Here is a 14,957-nt window from a genome sequence, read left to right on the forward strand (position 1 = left end):
GCCCAAATTCTCCCCCTGTCCCACAGCAGGGCCCCGAGCTCCTGCTTTGCCAGGGGCAGCGGGAGGCACTGGAGGTTGGTGCCTAATGCTCTTCTTCACCTCGTCTTTGAGGACCATGGCGAGACGCAGACAGGTCCAGTACATGTTACCTGCCCTTTTAGTGTATTTTGTGCTCATGTATAAGCTGGATACCTTTAGCAACTTGCTTGGTGAAACTCTGTACTGGATACATCAGTAGGAAATCAAGCTTTGTCATTTCCAAAACCAAAAGCTACAGTTTAAAAACCCACCAAAACTGTATCACAGCGGTAATTTCTCTTGGAAACAATTTGTTATCCCTGATTTCAGGATGGTGAAATGCTGCATAAATACCCCACCTGTGATTTTTCAACTGCCCTTCAAATTTCCCCATGAACGTGTGGCCCGTGTGGTGAGTTTGAGTCTGCCAGGGATGTGATCGTTCTCGTCCACCCCGTCCCCCTACTCCCCTCCAGCCCCCAGCCCAGAGTCCTGGGCCTGGCAGAGCAACTCTCACAGCAAAGAAATACTTAAAATGTGTTCTAAACAGTACTTTGATTTGTCCAGGCTGTCACCGTGCTTTTGCACTTCCACGAATTCACTCAAGAGTTTTGGACCCGGTTTGCAGTCCCAGTTTCAGTCCGTTCCTGCAGGTCTGGACCTGGCTCCCTTCGGCTCTCCCATTCCCTTTGGCAGGACGGCACAGGGCCTTCAGAAAGGAGATCTACAGATAAAGTGCCTGGATGGGGAATACTGCTGCTGGCATCCCACACCCCTACCCAGTGCCAACACGGGGCTCTGATGCTTCCTCGCAAAGCATCATCCTTAACTTGCTCAGTCGCCCCTCCCTCGATTACCACCTTCAGGAAGACTTTCATCTGCAGATCAAGAGCGGAGGTGTCCCAGAAAGCTTCACGTCCCAGGGGTCAGAAACAACCGAGACTGCCCGCTAACTGCAAGGCACAGCAGTGTCCCTGCAGCACAGGGACTTACACAGCAGCTACCCACTTTTCCTAACAAAAGGAAAGAAGAAAATGGTCTTTGGAGTTAATCTATGAGATTGAAAAAAAAAAAAACCAACAAAACAAAAAACCCAAACAACAAGAAAATCTTACTGGAGTTGTGCTTAAGTGGGGACAGCAAGTTTCCCCCCGTACAGGTTACTCTACTTCCACACCTTCTACTCAGCATGGAGCAGAGCTTTATTTTTTACCAATACCATGTGCATACTTCAGAGGCATATTTGAAGTGCAAAACCCACATTCCGTGTTCAGACATCCAGTAAGCAGTTAATAAAAACCATTCTAGTATGGTATAGAGCTTATGTGAAATAAGAGTAAGAAGTCTGACCTGTTTCCAATGACTACAAAATTGCCCTGGGAAAGATAAAGATGTGATTCCTTTTAAATGTAGCTATTTTATTAAGGGAACCTACGCATCAGTCCTTCCTATCACACATCTCCAGAGAAAGCAACAGCCATCCTACACACTCCCCTGCTGCGGATTGCTCAGCACTACAGTAATCTGTAGGAGAAACTCAACCCTCCTGTCAAATGCTTTCGGCTCAAAAGATTAATTCTGTGGGATAGATCTCTACAGCACATCAGAAATTGGAACTCATTCCTAACAGCTTATCATCATTCAGGCGATTACAGGTGCAAGTAAAACAGCAGTTGTTGAGGGAAAACAGAGATCCTGTTACAATCAGAATTCTTACAGGCTAATAAAGCTTTTTTTTTTTTTTTCTTTCCATATAAAGCTTTCCATCAAAGGCTTTCCAAGCATTTTATAATGTTACATCATCATTATTCCCATTTTACAAATAGGAAACTGAGGCCCAAGAAAGTCATTTGAGCAGAGTAAACCAGCAAATCCCAGCCCAAAACAGAAATGGAATCAAAACCTCCTGGCAAAAACCCCCTTCTCTAACTACCTCTATTTAGTTGCTATGCAGCATTTTTTTTTTTTTTTTTTTTTTTTGTAAAAATAACCCAAGCAGTCAAACAAGAGGGAGTGCCAAGGAAATTGCAAGCTTCAACATACTTACTTCCATACTGCTGGCATTAGTACAAAAATAAAGATTTTCATTAACTAGTTTACAAAAATAAAGTCTATGGAGTCACACAGGATCTCATCGGGGGGGTTTATTTGACTTTGGGAGACAAAGCCTGTTTGAAACGTCTCTTTAGATCTTGCATGTTGGGAGACTTGGGCCGAGGGATGATGGACGACCGCCTCCTGTCCGTGCTGCCGGCGTGCTGTAGTTTGCTGACTTCCTTGCAAAGATACTGGAAAACATCGCAGACGCCTTGGGAGTCATCGCTGGTGGAGATTTCCAAGAACAGGCTGCCCAGTTCGTTTGCCAGCTGTAGTCCCTCTTTCGCCTGTACTTGCCTGGCGTGGAGGAGGTCGGCTTTGTTCCCCACGATAATGATGGGAGTCCTGGCATCTGGGTGGACCTTGCGTACGTGCTGGTAGAGAGGTCGGACTGACTGGTAGCTGCTGTAGTCCGTGATGGAGTAGACCAGGAGGAAGCCCTCTGCCCACTTCACGCAGCGGGACAGGGAGTCCAGCACCTGCACGCAGTCTTCCTGCACCTGCGGGACGACAGGGAGCACAAATTGGGCGTCGGGTCGTGAAAGTACGAAGCCCGTATCATAGACCGCACCGTTAAACAGGTCCAAAGGGAAGCCCGAGCGCCGTCTTGGGAGACTAAGCCCGGCCTTGTAGGAGGCTGGGGCTCAAAACCTGAGAAGAACCGATCCGAACCGAAGCGCCTCCGTACCTGGACGCTCCCCGGCGTGTCTTGGATCTGCACGGCAACGTGGTCCCCCTCCAGACGGACCAGCCGGGAGTAGAGGTTGCCTGGGGAGCAGAGAGCCGTCAGGCACCAAGCGGCGGCCGCGGGGGTCCCCGCCGCTCCCCGCCGCTCCCCTCACCTGTGTCGGGCTCGTAGTCCCCGATGAACCGCTTCGTCAAGAACCGCACGATCATCGCTGAAACACAGAGGGGCCGCGTTAGGCGGGGACGGACGGACGGGGGCAAGGGGGGACGGACAGACAGCCCCACTCACCGCTCTTGCCGACGCCGCGGGCGCCCATCACCGCCAGTCGGACCTGGGCGCCGGGCGGCCCCGGGGCGCACTCGGCGATGGGCGCCAGCAGGAAGGGCTGCGACATGCTCGGCAGGCGCATGGGAGGCTCGGCTCGGCTCGGCTCGGCTCGGCTCGGCTCGGGCTCGGCTCGGCTCCGTTCGGTTCGGCTCGGCTCCGGCTCGGGCTCGGCTCCGGCTCGGCTCAGGCTCGGCTCCGCTCGGCAGCGGCTTTTAAAGGCTCCGGCGGCAGCGCGGTGCCGCCCCCCGCTGTACCGCCCCCAGCCCGGCCGCCCCGCCCAGCAGTCCCCCCGCAAAAATCTCTTCCCCGCCCCCCCCCCCCTCGGTCCTCAGTTGTACCCCCCCCCCCCCCGCTGCCCACCCTGGTTGTACCCCTGCCCTTGCCTCTCCACCACCTTCCCCGTTCCCAGGGTACGGGGCAGCCCCCCCCCCCCCCCCCGTGGGCGCGGTGGGGGGGACACAACAGCCCGGGGAAGGCCATGCAAACCGCGGTGCAGGTTTGGGAGCGGGCACGGCAGCACCCTGCCCCGCATCGCCCTCGGACGGCAGCACGAGTGTCGCTGGGTTTGGGTGGGTGCACCTCCACACCCCACGCCAGCCCCAACCACGGCAACAGGCTCCTGCTGTACGCACCCTCCCCGCGGCGAGGGACTCGAGCCGTGAACGCAGGGAAATGATTTATTCTTTTACCTCAGACTATTTTGTTCCCCACACCTGGACGCATCCCTCCAACAGTCAGTGTTGAAATCCCAGCTTGTCAAGCAACGGCCAGCCCTGAAACCAAAGCGGTCCACGGGGCTTTGAGGTCTGGATTAGGCCCTTTGGGTTTTTAAAGTGGAGGAAAGTTTCAAAGAAAGGCGCTCCGTCACCGGCTGCTGCTAAACAAGCCTCAAACCCGCAAACAGCTGTGTGGATGTTTCAGTCTCTCTGCAAACTGTTTCCCTGGCTCCTGCGAAACCGCTTCCACAGCGCGCAGCTTTGCGAGCTTCTAAGTGTTTACAAGATAAATAAACCATTCAGGGGCTGCTTTATTTTTATCAGGGAGATAACACAAGCCAGCAGGTTGGTACTCGAAAGGAGCGGGATGGGTCTGTGGTCTCGCAGCCCGGTGCCGTGGGGGGACGGAGCCGCGATGGGAGCTGCTGGGCCCCGGCTGAGGGGCTGATGCCCTGGACACCCCCAGGCAGGCAGCCGAGCCGAACCTTGGCAGTAGCGGGGCTGTGCACTGGTGCTACACTCCGTCACCTTCCCCCTCCATACAGCTCTCAGAAGATGCACGCAATGACAGCAGGTCATGTTTTTCCTTGCTTTCCTCTTGTCCTCCCCCTTACTTTCGCCCCTACATCCATGCAACAGTCCAGGTACCCGATCTGCTGTGCACCTCTTCGGACATCCACAGCCACAGTCCCTCCAGTGATGAAAACTCAGAACAAGGGCACCAGCATAATGTCGCTAGCTCTGCTCTACCAGAGCCGAGGTGTTCCTGAGGAAAGTGAACCTTTGGCACTGTGGGGACAAGGATGGGGAGGAACCGCTCCCCCCTTCCCATGGGTGCAGAGTTCATGCAGGGAGCGGAGGCACAGCTCAGGCTCTGCACCCCACCAGTGGCCAGAGGACCGGCCATCCCCCAGAGCAATGTTCTGCCCTGTTTAAAGATTCTCCCCCGGTGCCCCAGAAACGTTCTACCTAATGACAATTACACACTGCTCTTTACTGAAGGGTTACACACACTTCACAGTAAAGACCACACTAATTAATATCAGTTAAAGCAGTGCCTGCAGAAAAGCACAGTGGAGGAAGTGCTGTTGATCATTTGTGTTACTCTAATGCCTAAGAACCCTTACGGTAACATCAAGGCCACTTTTAACCTCAAAAACTGATTGTCTTTAAAATTTCTAGTTCACTTCCCATCATGCCAGTGAGCCCTTTTCTTTTTGTAACAAGATTTCTCTTGTACCACTAAAAGCTTTTGGTTTCCAGAGGTTCATGCTACTGTCATCTGCTCCCATTGTCATGCAGCACCACTTGTCTTTGGCCTTGCTCACAGTGCCAACACAGGCTATTTTTATGCATTTCTTTACAAAAGAGCTATCAGAGTACATTCAGCATGCCCTTGGAAGAACGCTACCAAAATGAGTCCGTTCCAGGCAGATGATTGCCAGGCGCTGAGCTGTGAAAGCAGTAGTATTAAACCACCACTGCTCCCAAAACTCGAGGAGCTCCCCCTTTCTGGGCAGCTGTGGAGCTCCTGCTGCCTCACCTGCTGCTGAAAGCATCCCCAAAGGGCAAACCGTGATGGTAGAGCACAGAAATGACAGTGCGCAAACCCAGGTAGGAAACCCTGTGAAGGAATTAATTTCCAGGGAGCGACAGGCTGTCTCTCCATCAACACCTACTCTGGTGCAACAGGAGCAGCTCAGTAGGTTGAAGCAGTTGGGGCTCAAATTCCTCACACGTGGGGGCTCAGATTAGCTGTCCCCGTTCTGCAGACTAAGCGATCCCTAGGACGTACAGGCCTCAAAGCTATTCCAAGGAGCCTTTCCTTTCTCGGCTGGAGGTCCTACTTGGAAGCACCAGGCTGTACTTTCACCCACCCTGTGCAGATGGACCATGCCACCATCCCTGTGGTCTACCACTATCCCCTTTCCCACAGCACCACCACTCAGTCCCGCTCACATGGAGTCCCAGGGACACCACAGGGCTGCCTGACCCACCTCCTGATTCCAAGCTCTGGTAACATTCAACAGCAGGTACTCTTGGGGGAGGTGGCTTACTCCTGTGGCTGCAGCAAGGAGGACATCCTGAAAGCCTTTGGAGCAACCTTCTCCTCTAAGAAACAAAATGCCCAGTGTTTCCCTGGGAGTTTTTGCTGATGTTGTGGAGTCAGCTAGAAGTTCCAGGCTTAAGACTGGCAGGACCATGTGACGTAACGAGCAGCAGGCACAAAGCTTTTCCATGTGGAGAAGCAGTGGTGAGAACCTTTGCTGTGAGCTGGCATGGCTTCGCCACTCTCCTATGAACTTTCAGGAGCACAAGCGCAAGTTCAAGACTGCAGCTATTCCTTAGACTCCACAATTCCTGCTGATCAATGGCTAAGGAGTTTGAAGTGGGCATGGACAAAAAGGTGATTGAGGGCCCAGGGGCCATCACCCAAAGCCTCTTCCTCCAAACAGTGGAAAATGAGATCAGCAACCTCAACCAGACCTTTGCATTTTTTTGGGTTCCTGAGCTATATGGGTGCTGCTGATGGGAGCAATGTCCCTACCCAACACTTGAGCAAGGATGGTTACAACTACGCAAATCCCAGCAGCTACAACTTGATTCTTATGCAGACCTTGGTAGCACATCCACTGAGGTAGGTGCACGGACATGAAATGCTCATGATCCGCGTCTTCCATACCACCACCCTCAGAATCACAGGGGTTGCCAGTACCTTGATCCCATGCAAGGAAGCCATTTGCAGCAGTAGGATGCCCTCTGTACTGTGGGAGACTCTACCCACACCCCTGAGTCATGAGGTGCTACCCAGACAATGATAAGCCTAGTTTAACCATGTCTTTTCAGACACACCCTGAATTACGGAAGCCACTGCAACTCACAAGGACAGCAGGAGCCTGTCTGCCTGAGCTGGGATAGGGAGGATCACTTTCTCTGGCAGGGGTGTGCACAGCTCTTGGCATCCTCTGGACCAGTCAGGACACCCCAGCACAGCATCGGCGTCTGGGATGCCAGCTGTCCTTTTGATCACAAGGGCCATGAACATGCTGAGTCCAGGACTGCACTGAGAAGGACAAGGGAGTGAACATCAGGACTGTTTCCCCCATCTGATACATACAACAGGAAGATTACAAAAGCATGAATTGTTTGTACATCCTCATGGCAGCTGCTTACCTGCCTCCCCCCCCAGGAATGGGGCTGGAGGTGTCTGCACATCCCTCACCCCCCTTAGGCATGCATGCTTCACCTTCTCCATCCTGGGGTCCTCAGCCTGCAGCCCCTTTGCACGGGCATGGGTCCTCCTCCACCATCCTTTCTGCCTTTTCAGTGACCTTCCTGGCCACACACAGTATTAGCACTGACACTTGCCTACACAGCCCTGGGGAAATCTCAGGCCTCGGTGCCACTGATATGCTAAAAGAGACAAAAGCCAACAGCTCGGGAGAAGGCTTCCTTGCTTCTTCTCCAAGAGAAGACAGGAAAATTTTGGTAGGGCCTTCGGCAGGGAACCAGCTGCAATGGTTTGAGGCAGTAAAACCTGGAATGGAGGAGGCAGCTCAGCCCCCACCTCCTAATTAGGCTGAGTGGAACTGAGACAAAGCACTACACTGAAGTGTAACGGCTTGTGCTAATCCATAAGCACTTCACTCTCCACATGTTGTACAGCCTGTCCACCAGCTCTGGGATAACAAAGTCTCTACGCTAGAAGGGGACTGGAAGACAGGCAACACATAATACCGAACTTCTGTGAAACTGGCTTTTAAACGAGGGATTCCTGAATTTTGCTAGCTCAAGGTGTGTCCAATTATATGGGAAACCGATAGCTTTGGTGATTTCACAAGGGTTCTCCACAATTCAAAGTATCATGGAATGAAACAAAATTCAACTGCCACAGTGTGGAGCGGACACACCTAACCTGTAGCTGGCATGCACGCTGCAAGCTTTTGCTTGCTAGGCACAGCCTCAGAACAGGAGCGCAGAGAAGCAGTTACAGCTTATGGGTCTAGTGTGTAAAACCCCTTCCAGGGAGAGCTGAAGGGGAGAGGAACTTACACATTTCCTATGGTGTTTGGAGTTGCATCCTCCGCCCAGAGGGGCAGAAAGGCTGAACTGCCCAAAATCACTCTCCTTCCCTCCCAAATCTTCTGCAAGTTCTGCATACACCTAGAACTACTCTCTTCTACAAAGAAGGATGCATTTCAATTTAGACAGTAGTTTCATGACTGAAGAGGTCCTGACAGGCAGTTTCTTCAGCAACTTTTCTCAATTCACAGATCTCCCTCTTTTGTCAGGACTGTGCAAAAACAGGGCAGCTGAACACATGGGAAGCAAACTTCAACAGCAGATACAGAGATCTGCAAATATCTGGGCTGTGCTTCTGCAAACCTGAGTTTACCAGGAAAACCACCACTGCACTGAGAGCAACTAATAGGTAGTGTCTATAAACACAAGACAGGTTAAACCTTAGTTAATTTGTCCTGTTTTCAAAAAAAAAAACAAAAACACACACCCCAAAAGGCTGTTCTCTTCCTGTACAAACCCAGTTCAGTCATTTCTGGGAATCCCAAGGAAAGCATTCCCTCCTTCTCCTCCCAGCCCACACACAGCTTCCAAATATGCATTTATGAGCATTTACTGTCGGCCATAGTGACCTTAAAAACACTAAGACTAAATAAATAGAAAATTGTTGCAATGCACAGCACCTCTGGAAGCACAGCTCTTAAGTGAGACCCACTGCGTGCTGTTTAGTCTTATTATTCCAAACTGTTGAAAATAAATTCAAGTTTAGAACTACCCACCACTTATAGTTACCATTAACCATTTCATCACGATGCTACAGCTAATCCACTTGAATCTTGGCAGATAAGTACAAGACATAGAACCAAAATAACTTACACAAGCATGCCTAAGAAAATTTAAAATACCATCACAAAAGATTGTACCCAGTAAAACCTCCCATGTAACTCCTTCAGATGCAAAGCCCAATGGAAAACAATACTTATCTCATGAGTCTAATACCCATTTATCCTTTAATTTATAAGCAATCTGTACACAGTTTCAACGGTTCTGCTTAAGGCACTTCAGAATTAAGGCAAAAAGCAAACATCATCTCTCCATTTCTTACTCCCAAGCCTACTAGCTGTCCTACAACTGACTATACAATAATTTTCAACAGTCAATACCTACAAATTGCTCGAGATCACTGCTTTCCCTAGTATTTTACTCTCTCTAAACACAGACATTAGTTTTACATCACTTACTTGAGGTAGCTAAGCAATGCCTTACATCACACTTAGAAAGGTAGATTATTTATCCGTATCTATAACACAGTTAAGCTTAAGTTTATGTATGTTCAAAGCTAACTAAGCAGGCTACCTTCAGCAGTTTCTTTAGCAAGCTTCACACCATTTCAAACAAAGCTCACAAAAACAGCAGTGGTTAGTAAGTAGTCAGCTAAAGATGTTCTTCCATTCAAGAAACCCTGGGCAGGTAGCAGTGGGCTTTTGTGAAGTATCAATAAAATCAATGGGATGAGGGGAATGCATTACAACATCCAGGTAGATGCTTAGATTCAACAGACACACAACAAACATACAAAATGCAAGTGTTCAGCTATGCCAGCCAATTCAAATGATAAAAATCAAATTGCAAAGTCTGGCAGTTTATTGGCCTGGGGATGTTCCAAAAATCCTTTTGCAGGTTACAGTGACGGAAGACCAAAATCTGCCCACAGCCATTTCCCAAGAGGTTGCTTTCGAAAACTGTTTCCACAATTCTTTGGTATTAATCTGAGGCCCCTTAGCCAAAAGCTTGTATCAATGAGATCTGAACCCCATTATCTCTTTTCCCACATGAAAATTAAACCTGCAGGTGACACCGTACAATTCTTGGTACATGCTCTTAGTTTGCTGGTGAAATATTCCATGTCCTCTCATATTACCTCATGATCATCACTAAGCATTAGCAAATTTCAGTGTTCCCAGGATTTATGGTCTATATAAAATGACTAAACTGATCAACAAAAGCTGCAGATTATGTAAATGACCAAACACCATGCAAGGCAAGTTAAATAAACAAATTTCAATAAAATAAAAGTTTTCTAAAGCATCTGTTCCAAAAAAACAAAGGAGTCAGCCACAATCACATACACTTGTCCAAAACCAGATCTTTAATTTATTTTTTTTAAACATGCATTATGCCATGAATTCATAGGGAATTGGCTCCAGCAGCTCTGGATCCTTTCCATTAGTTCTCACAAAGTGTGCTTCTCTGGGTGGAGCAGGCTGTAAACAGGAAAAAAAAACAAAAAAACCTCATGGCACTAAAACTCAAAAGCAACCTTACAGAAATTTCACTTTGGCAACCATTTAACACATTATTATATAAACATTCCAGTAATTTTACCATTCCTAGTCTCTTCAAAACTTGATTCAAAGAATAGCAGTAAGAAAACAATCTGCTAGAAAGTGTGCTTGACTTTCATTGCTGAATGAAAAAAACAACACTTTACCCTCTGCAATTTACTAATCCAAATTATCATGAAATGACATACCCTAGGGTTCCAGAAGCAGCAGCAGCCATTATCTCCTCTCTAAAGTCTATTTATCAATTCTTTTCTTAAAGGGTTACAACAGAAACTGTCACAGCTAAATTCAACTAAACCAAAGACAACACTGATCCTAGAAATCAGCCAGAGCTTCTGCTGCAGATCAGCAACAGAACAGGAAGCATCCGTCCCTTTGTTCACAGCCAAGGCTACAACTTCCATTCAGGAACAGTGCAGTTCTGTTCAGGCACCAAATGTATCAGACAGCTCAGGTGCAGGCACACTGATGCTGCCACTCTACTCAAAAAAAAAAAAAAAAAAAAAAAAAAAAGGCGCAGCAACCTGGAACAAAAGGTTTGCAAACCCAAGTGAGGGTGGTGGCATCAGACACCTCCAACACAATCTGCCAAAGACCTAGATTTTTCAGAATGCTGTAAACAGCTTCATTCATGTGGGGTGGGATTTTTTGGTTTTGTTTTTCAAAGACAGACAGAAAGAGCTCAGTTTACAGCATAACACTGTTGTTTTGGAAGAAAACATTTTACTGAACTGGTTTGGTTCTAGCCGTTTTCTTTGGTGAACTGAATCAACAATGTGTCAACTACAATAAAAATATTACCTGACGTTTCAGTTGAACCCAAATGCCTTTTTCTTTTGCTTCCTTCTTCTTCTTTTCATTCTCCTTCACACGCTGCAGAAAGCTGTCTCTGCTCTTGGAATGTTTAATATGCTCAATACGCACATTAATTCTCTTGGCAAGAATCTTGCCCCTAAGAAAGAAAATCAGTTTTTAATCTACAGCCCTTGAAAAAAAGGCTACTTCAAAGCTAGTTTTATGGCCCTTACATGAGTAACTCCATAAACTCAATTACAGAGAAGTTTTCTTTAAGGGGCAGTCAGTCAAAATACACTGCTGCAGATGCATATCAGATATAACTTATATAACTGAAATCTTATTAATATATAACAATGTGCTGACAATTTCAGATTAAGATTGTGGAGAACACGTAATTTTAACCTTGTAACATACAAGCAAAGAACTGTATTACCACTGTACTCCAGCCCAGTTCCTGGAAAAAAGCCCAACTTGCCCTTTTCTGACTGAACTGTATAAAATCCAGCTGGATACAGCTACAAATTAATATTTAAAAAGGGCTTCAGTACCAATGTAAAAGTTGGCTGAAAATCCCCATTAGGTAATGTCACTTTAAGTGCTGCTCAGGAAAATAAAAACTGTTTCCTCTGACAGGATCCAAGTCAAATGACCATCATTTGCTTGGGTTATAAAAAGGATATACACTTTACCCACCTTGAATGACCAATCAAGACAATAACTGTCTAACTGGCAAAGTGAAAGGAGGGTGCAATTACACAGATCAACTTTCCCAAATACAAAGTTTCAATACACGGAATTTCATTACTTACTTAACCTGCTTGTTAACAATAATGCCCACGGCGTGCTGAGTAACATTATATACCCTTCCAGTCTTGCCATGGTAACACTTGTGGGGCATACCTTTTTGAACAGTACCCATACCCTGTTAAGAGGTAAAACAAGAATAAAGTGTAAACTTTAACTTGGGGGAAGGGGAAGCAACATCAAGGACTTCTCTTTCAGAAGCTGTTTAAAGTACACATTTCAAATTACTTGAGATTGATTTAAAAATACTCCTATTTTATTCATACATTAGAATTTATAACCATGCATTTTGTATCTGGAGACTACCAAACTTTGCTATGACAATTCTGGTTGCTTTCAGTGTCGGTGAAATGATCGATCACTTTGCTTTCAGCAAGCAATCACAGGAGACAATCATCATCAAGCTCCAGTGTGTCAAGAAGTGTTAATTCTGAACAGTGCAGTTCTTAGAGTCAAACAACAAACAAGCAAATTACACACCATCTTCTGTGTGATTGTTACAAAACCCCTGCATTTCAAATGAAACTAAAGGATTCAATGAAGTAGGAACTTAATTTTGAAAGCAGTTGATTTTAAAGGACAAGTTCTAGAAAATACCAAGTGATGGGAAATGCTGCTTCGCTTTTCCCCCCCTGTACAATATATATAATGTATCCTTACATTTACTTCTTGGTTTCTAGTTTTAATGTGGCTTCGCAATCACCATCCCTGTACACATTTATTTTAAGTATAGTCCTACCATGATACAGAGACAGAGACGTAATTATCAGCTACACCACCATAAACTACATCTCTTCTGAATAGCAGGTGCAAGACAGGCAAAACAGAACATCTACTAAAATGACAGCTGGGATTCCTATGAAAGTAGTGCTAGCAGGCACCATACAGCAACCCAAGTATTAGATCTGGCATCTTTCACTCACTTTTTTCAGCTGAACGCACAGGAACGAAGCACAGTTAAATATATTATTTTTGTCCATATATGTAAAAACCCACATAAAACAGCATGTGACACTGAAGCATTACTATTGGCTCAGTAGCATCGCCATTCCAATATTGCTTCAAAAGTGAGCAGTGGGTATTTGCACTGACACACACGACCCAAGTAACAAAAAAAGACTACCTCATGAAACTGGATACCGAAAAGGATTATGTAGCATCATAGAAAGTACCTTGATATCAACTATATCACCCTTCTTGTAGATGCGCATATAGGTAGCCAGAGGGACAACTCCTGTTAAGAAATACAAATTTGGATATTTATGAAGCCCAAAATTTCACACACAAAATGGGGTGGGGACACAGAGTATGCATTTGATAAAGTTTTTTTAAATACCTCAAATTTAAATTCAATTTCAAAAACATAAAACTGAGAATCAAACTATCTTTTTTTTAAAGCTGTAATTACCTCTTCACACATTCCCAGTTTTAAGAAAATCCAGCTAACTCAGAAAAATTACAGCTATACTCCCGTTCCTAATGCAGAAGTTGAAAAGGCATTAAACTATTTACTACTTCATCATGAACACAGCTGTTACCACTGCTTGTTGCTAAGAGGCAAACAACTACATTTTAAGTGAGTGTAACTGTTGAAATATTTTCTTCACCTTCAAATTAATTTTCAAGCACTGACAGAATTAGCATTGTTACTACTGTCAAGCAATCAGAATACCAATGCATAAGCCGTAAGAACTGAGAGTTTACCTGCACATCATTCTACAGTTTTTAGCCCAAGTTGTCAGAAATCCTTTGACACAAACCATTGTTTTACAGATGATACTTAGGGACTGTTGACATCCAACAGCTCAGTAACTTAACAAAGTGTTCTTACTGTAAGGTACACTCACCATGCTTGCGGAACGGCCTTGAGAACATATAACGTGTCCCCCTCCTCTTTCCCTTTGTGTTCGTCATTTTGGCGGATTACTGTAAAAATGAATGCAAATTATTCAGAGCTACTAGTTCATTCACCAGAAGTTTGACTGATGGCATTTTCAGACATTTCAGAAAAATCAAGTCTTTGAGCCTATTTAGAATGACACCGCTTCGAAATTGCTGGGTCAATTCAAGCACGTTATTAGCTTAGACATTCATAGAAAGCCACAGGGTAACTGAGATTAGAATGGATGCTATCAAGTCACCTAGCTCAAACTCCTGCTTAAAACAAGGTCTACTATGAGATCAGACCAGGTTGCTCAGGGCTTTCTCCAGTCAGGTCTTGAAACCCTTCAAGGATGGAGACGGACTACTGCACAGCCTCCCTGGGCAGCCTGTTTGGAGGCCTAGCTGTTCCGAGGACAAAAAACTGGGATTTTTCCCTGCCCCTTACGTGCAGTCTGAGCTTCTCATTTTCACTTAAGTAGCTGTCTCGTGCTCCTCCTGCCACGTGTCCCTGTCAAGCACCAAAATCCGTCTTCTTGATCGTGGCGCTGTTAGGTGCCCCCCAAAAACACCTCTGCTCCACGTCGACTATGCCCAGTTCCCTCAGCCTCTCCTCACAAGGCACCCAAAAGACAAAATCTCCACTACCAGATTTATCGTCCGCTATCGCACCTTACACAAAGCGCACACGCCCCGCAGGCCGACGGGGGACGCCAGCCACCGGGCCCGTTAGCGAAGCCGGAGCCCCCGCCGTACCCGGCGGTCCCCATCCCCGGTCCTCCCCCGGGGAGCTGCCCCAGCCGCCCGGCCTGCGCGGGGCCGCTCCCCAACCCCCGACATCCCGCCGGCGGCCGCGGGGCCGACCGGGCCCGCCGCCACGGCGGAGACCCACTCCTCCGCACCTGCACCCGCCGCTGGCCTCGCCGGCCCCCCCATCCTTCCTCCCCTACATCCCTCAGCAGCCTCCCGGCCCGGCGCCACACACCGCGGCCTGCAGGCCGCGGCCTCCTCCCTCCCTCCCTCCCTCAGTCTCCCGCCCCAGCAAGGCCCTGCCGCCCCTAGCCGGAGCCGGCGGCCACCCGGCTCCCCCGCCCGCCTTCCCCCCGCCACCCGGACCCGCGGAAGCACCTGAGGCCGGCGAGCGGGGCTGGGGGAGCTTCCCCGTGCGTGCCTACAAAATGGCGGCCGGGGACGAAAAGAGAGAGGCGGTCCCGCGTCCGCACTTAACAGCGGGGCCTTGGCGGGGCTGCCCGCGCCGCGCCT

At 47.8% G+C, this 14,957-nt stretch overlaps 2 protein-coding genes and 2 non-coding genes across 5 annotated transcripts; all 4 read right to left on the bottom strand.

Moving 5' to 3' along the window:
- Positions 1–1,202: 1,202 nt before the first annotated feature.
- Positions 1,203–3,322, bottom strand: RASL11A (RAS like family 11 member A). The gene is made up of 4 exons (XM_030043223.1): positions 3,092–3,322; positions 2,958–3,014; positions 2,804–2,883; positions 1,203–2,615 (listed from the first exon to the last, which is right to left on the bottom strand). The coding sequence occupies exons 1-4, from the start codon at positions 3,210–3,212 to the stop codon at positions 2,163–2,165; spliced, it is 711 nt and encodes a 236-aa protein (XP_029899083.1). The 5' UTR covers positions 3,213–3,322; the 3' UTR covers positions 1,203–2,162.
- Positions 3,323–9,992: 6,670 nt separating this feature from the next.
- Positions 9,993–14,952, bottom strand: RPL21 (ribosomal protein L21). Of its 2 annotated transcripts, none has more exons than XM_030042691.1 (6): positions 14,823–14,952; positions 13,661–13,739; positions 12,986–13,047; positions 11,819–11,931; positions 11,013–11,163; positions 9,993–10,130 (listed from the first exon to the last, which is right to left on the bottom strand). In XM_030042691.1, exons 2-6 carry the CDS (start codon positions 13,725–13,727, stop codon positions 10,041–10,043), a joined length of 483 nt encoding a protein of 160 aa, XP_029898551.1. In that variant the 5' UTR covers positions 13,728–13,739; positions 14,823–14,952; the 3' UTR covers positions 9,993–10,040. The 2 variants fall into 2 exon arrangements, with proteins under 2 accessions (XP_029898551.1, XP_040974436.1); XM_041118502.1 differs by having other exon boundaries at positions 14,866–14,886.
- Positions 11,625–11,757, bottom strand: LOC115353640. Its single transcript, XR_003927641.1, has one exon. It is a non-coding gene; the product is annotated as a small nucleolar RNA SNORA27 (small nucleolar RNA).
- On the bottom strand, positions 12,145–12,219 carry LOC115353631. Its single transcript, XR_003927632.1, has one exon. It is a non-coding gene; the product is annotated as a small nucleolar RNA SNORD102 (small nucleolar RNA).
- Positions 14,953–14,957: the final 5 nt, after the last annotated feature.

Source organism: Aquila chrysaetos, chromosome 19 (assembly GCF_900496995.4).
Source record: "Aquila chrysaetos chrysaetos chromosome 19, bAquChr1.4, whole genome shotgun sequence".
In the NCBI taxonomy this organism is placed as follows: Eukaryota; Metazoa; Chordata; class Aves; order Accipitriformes; family Accipitridae; genus Aquila; species Aquila chrysaetos.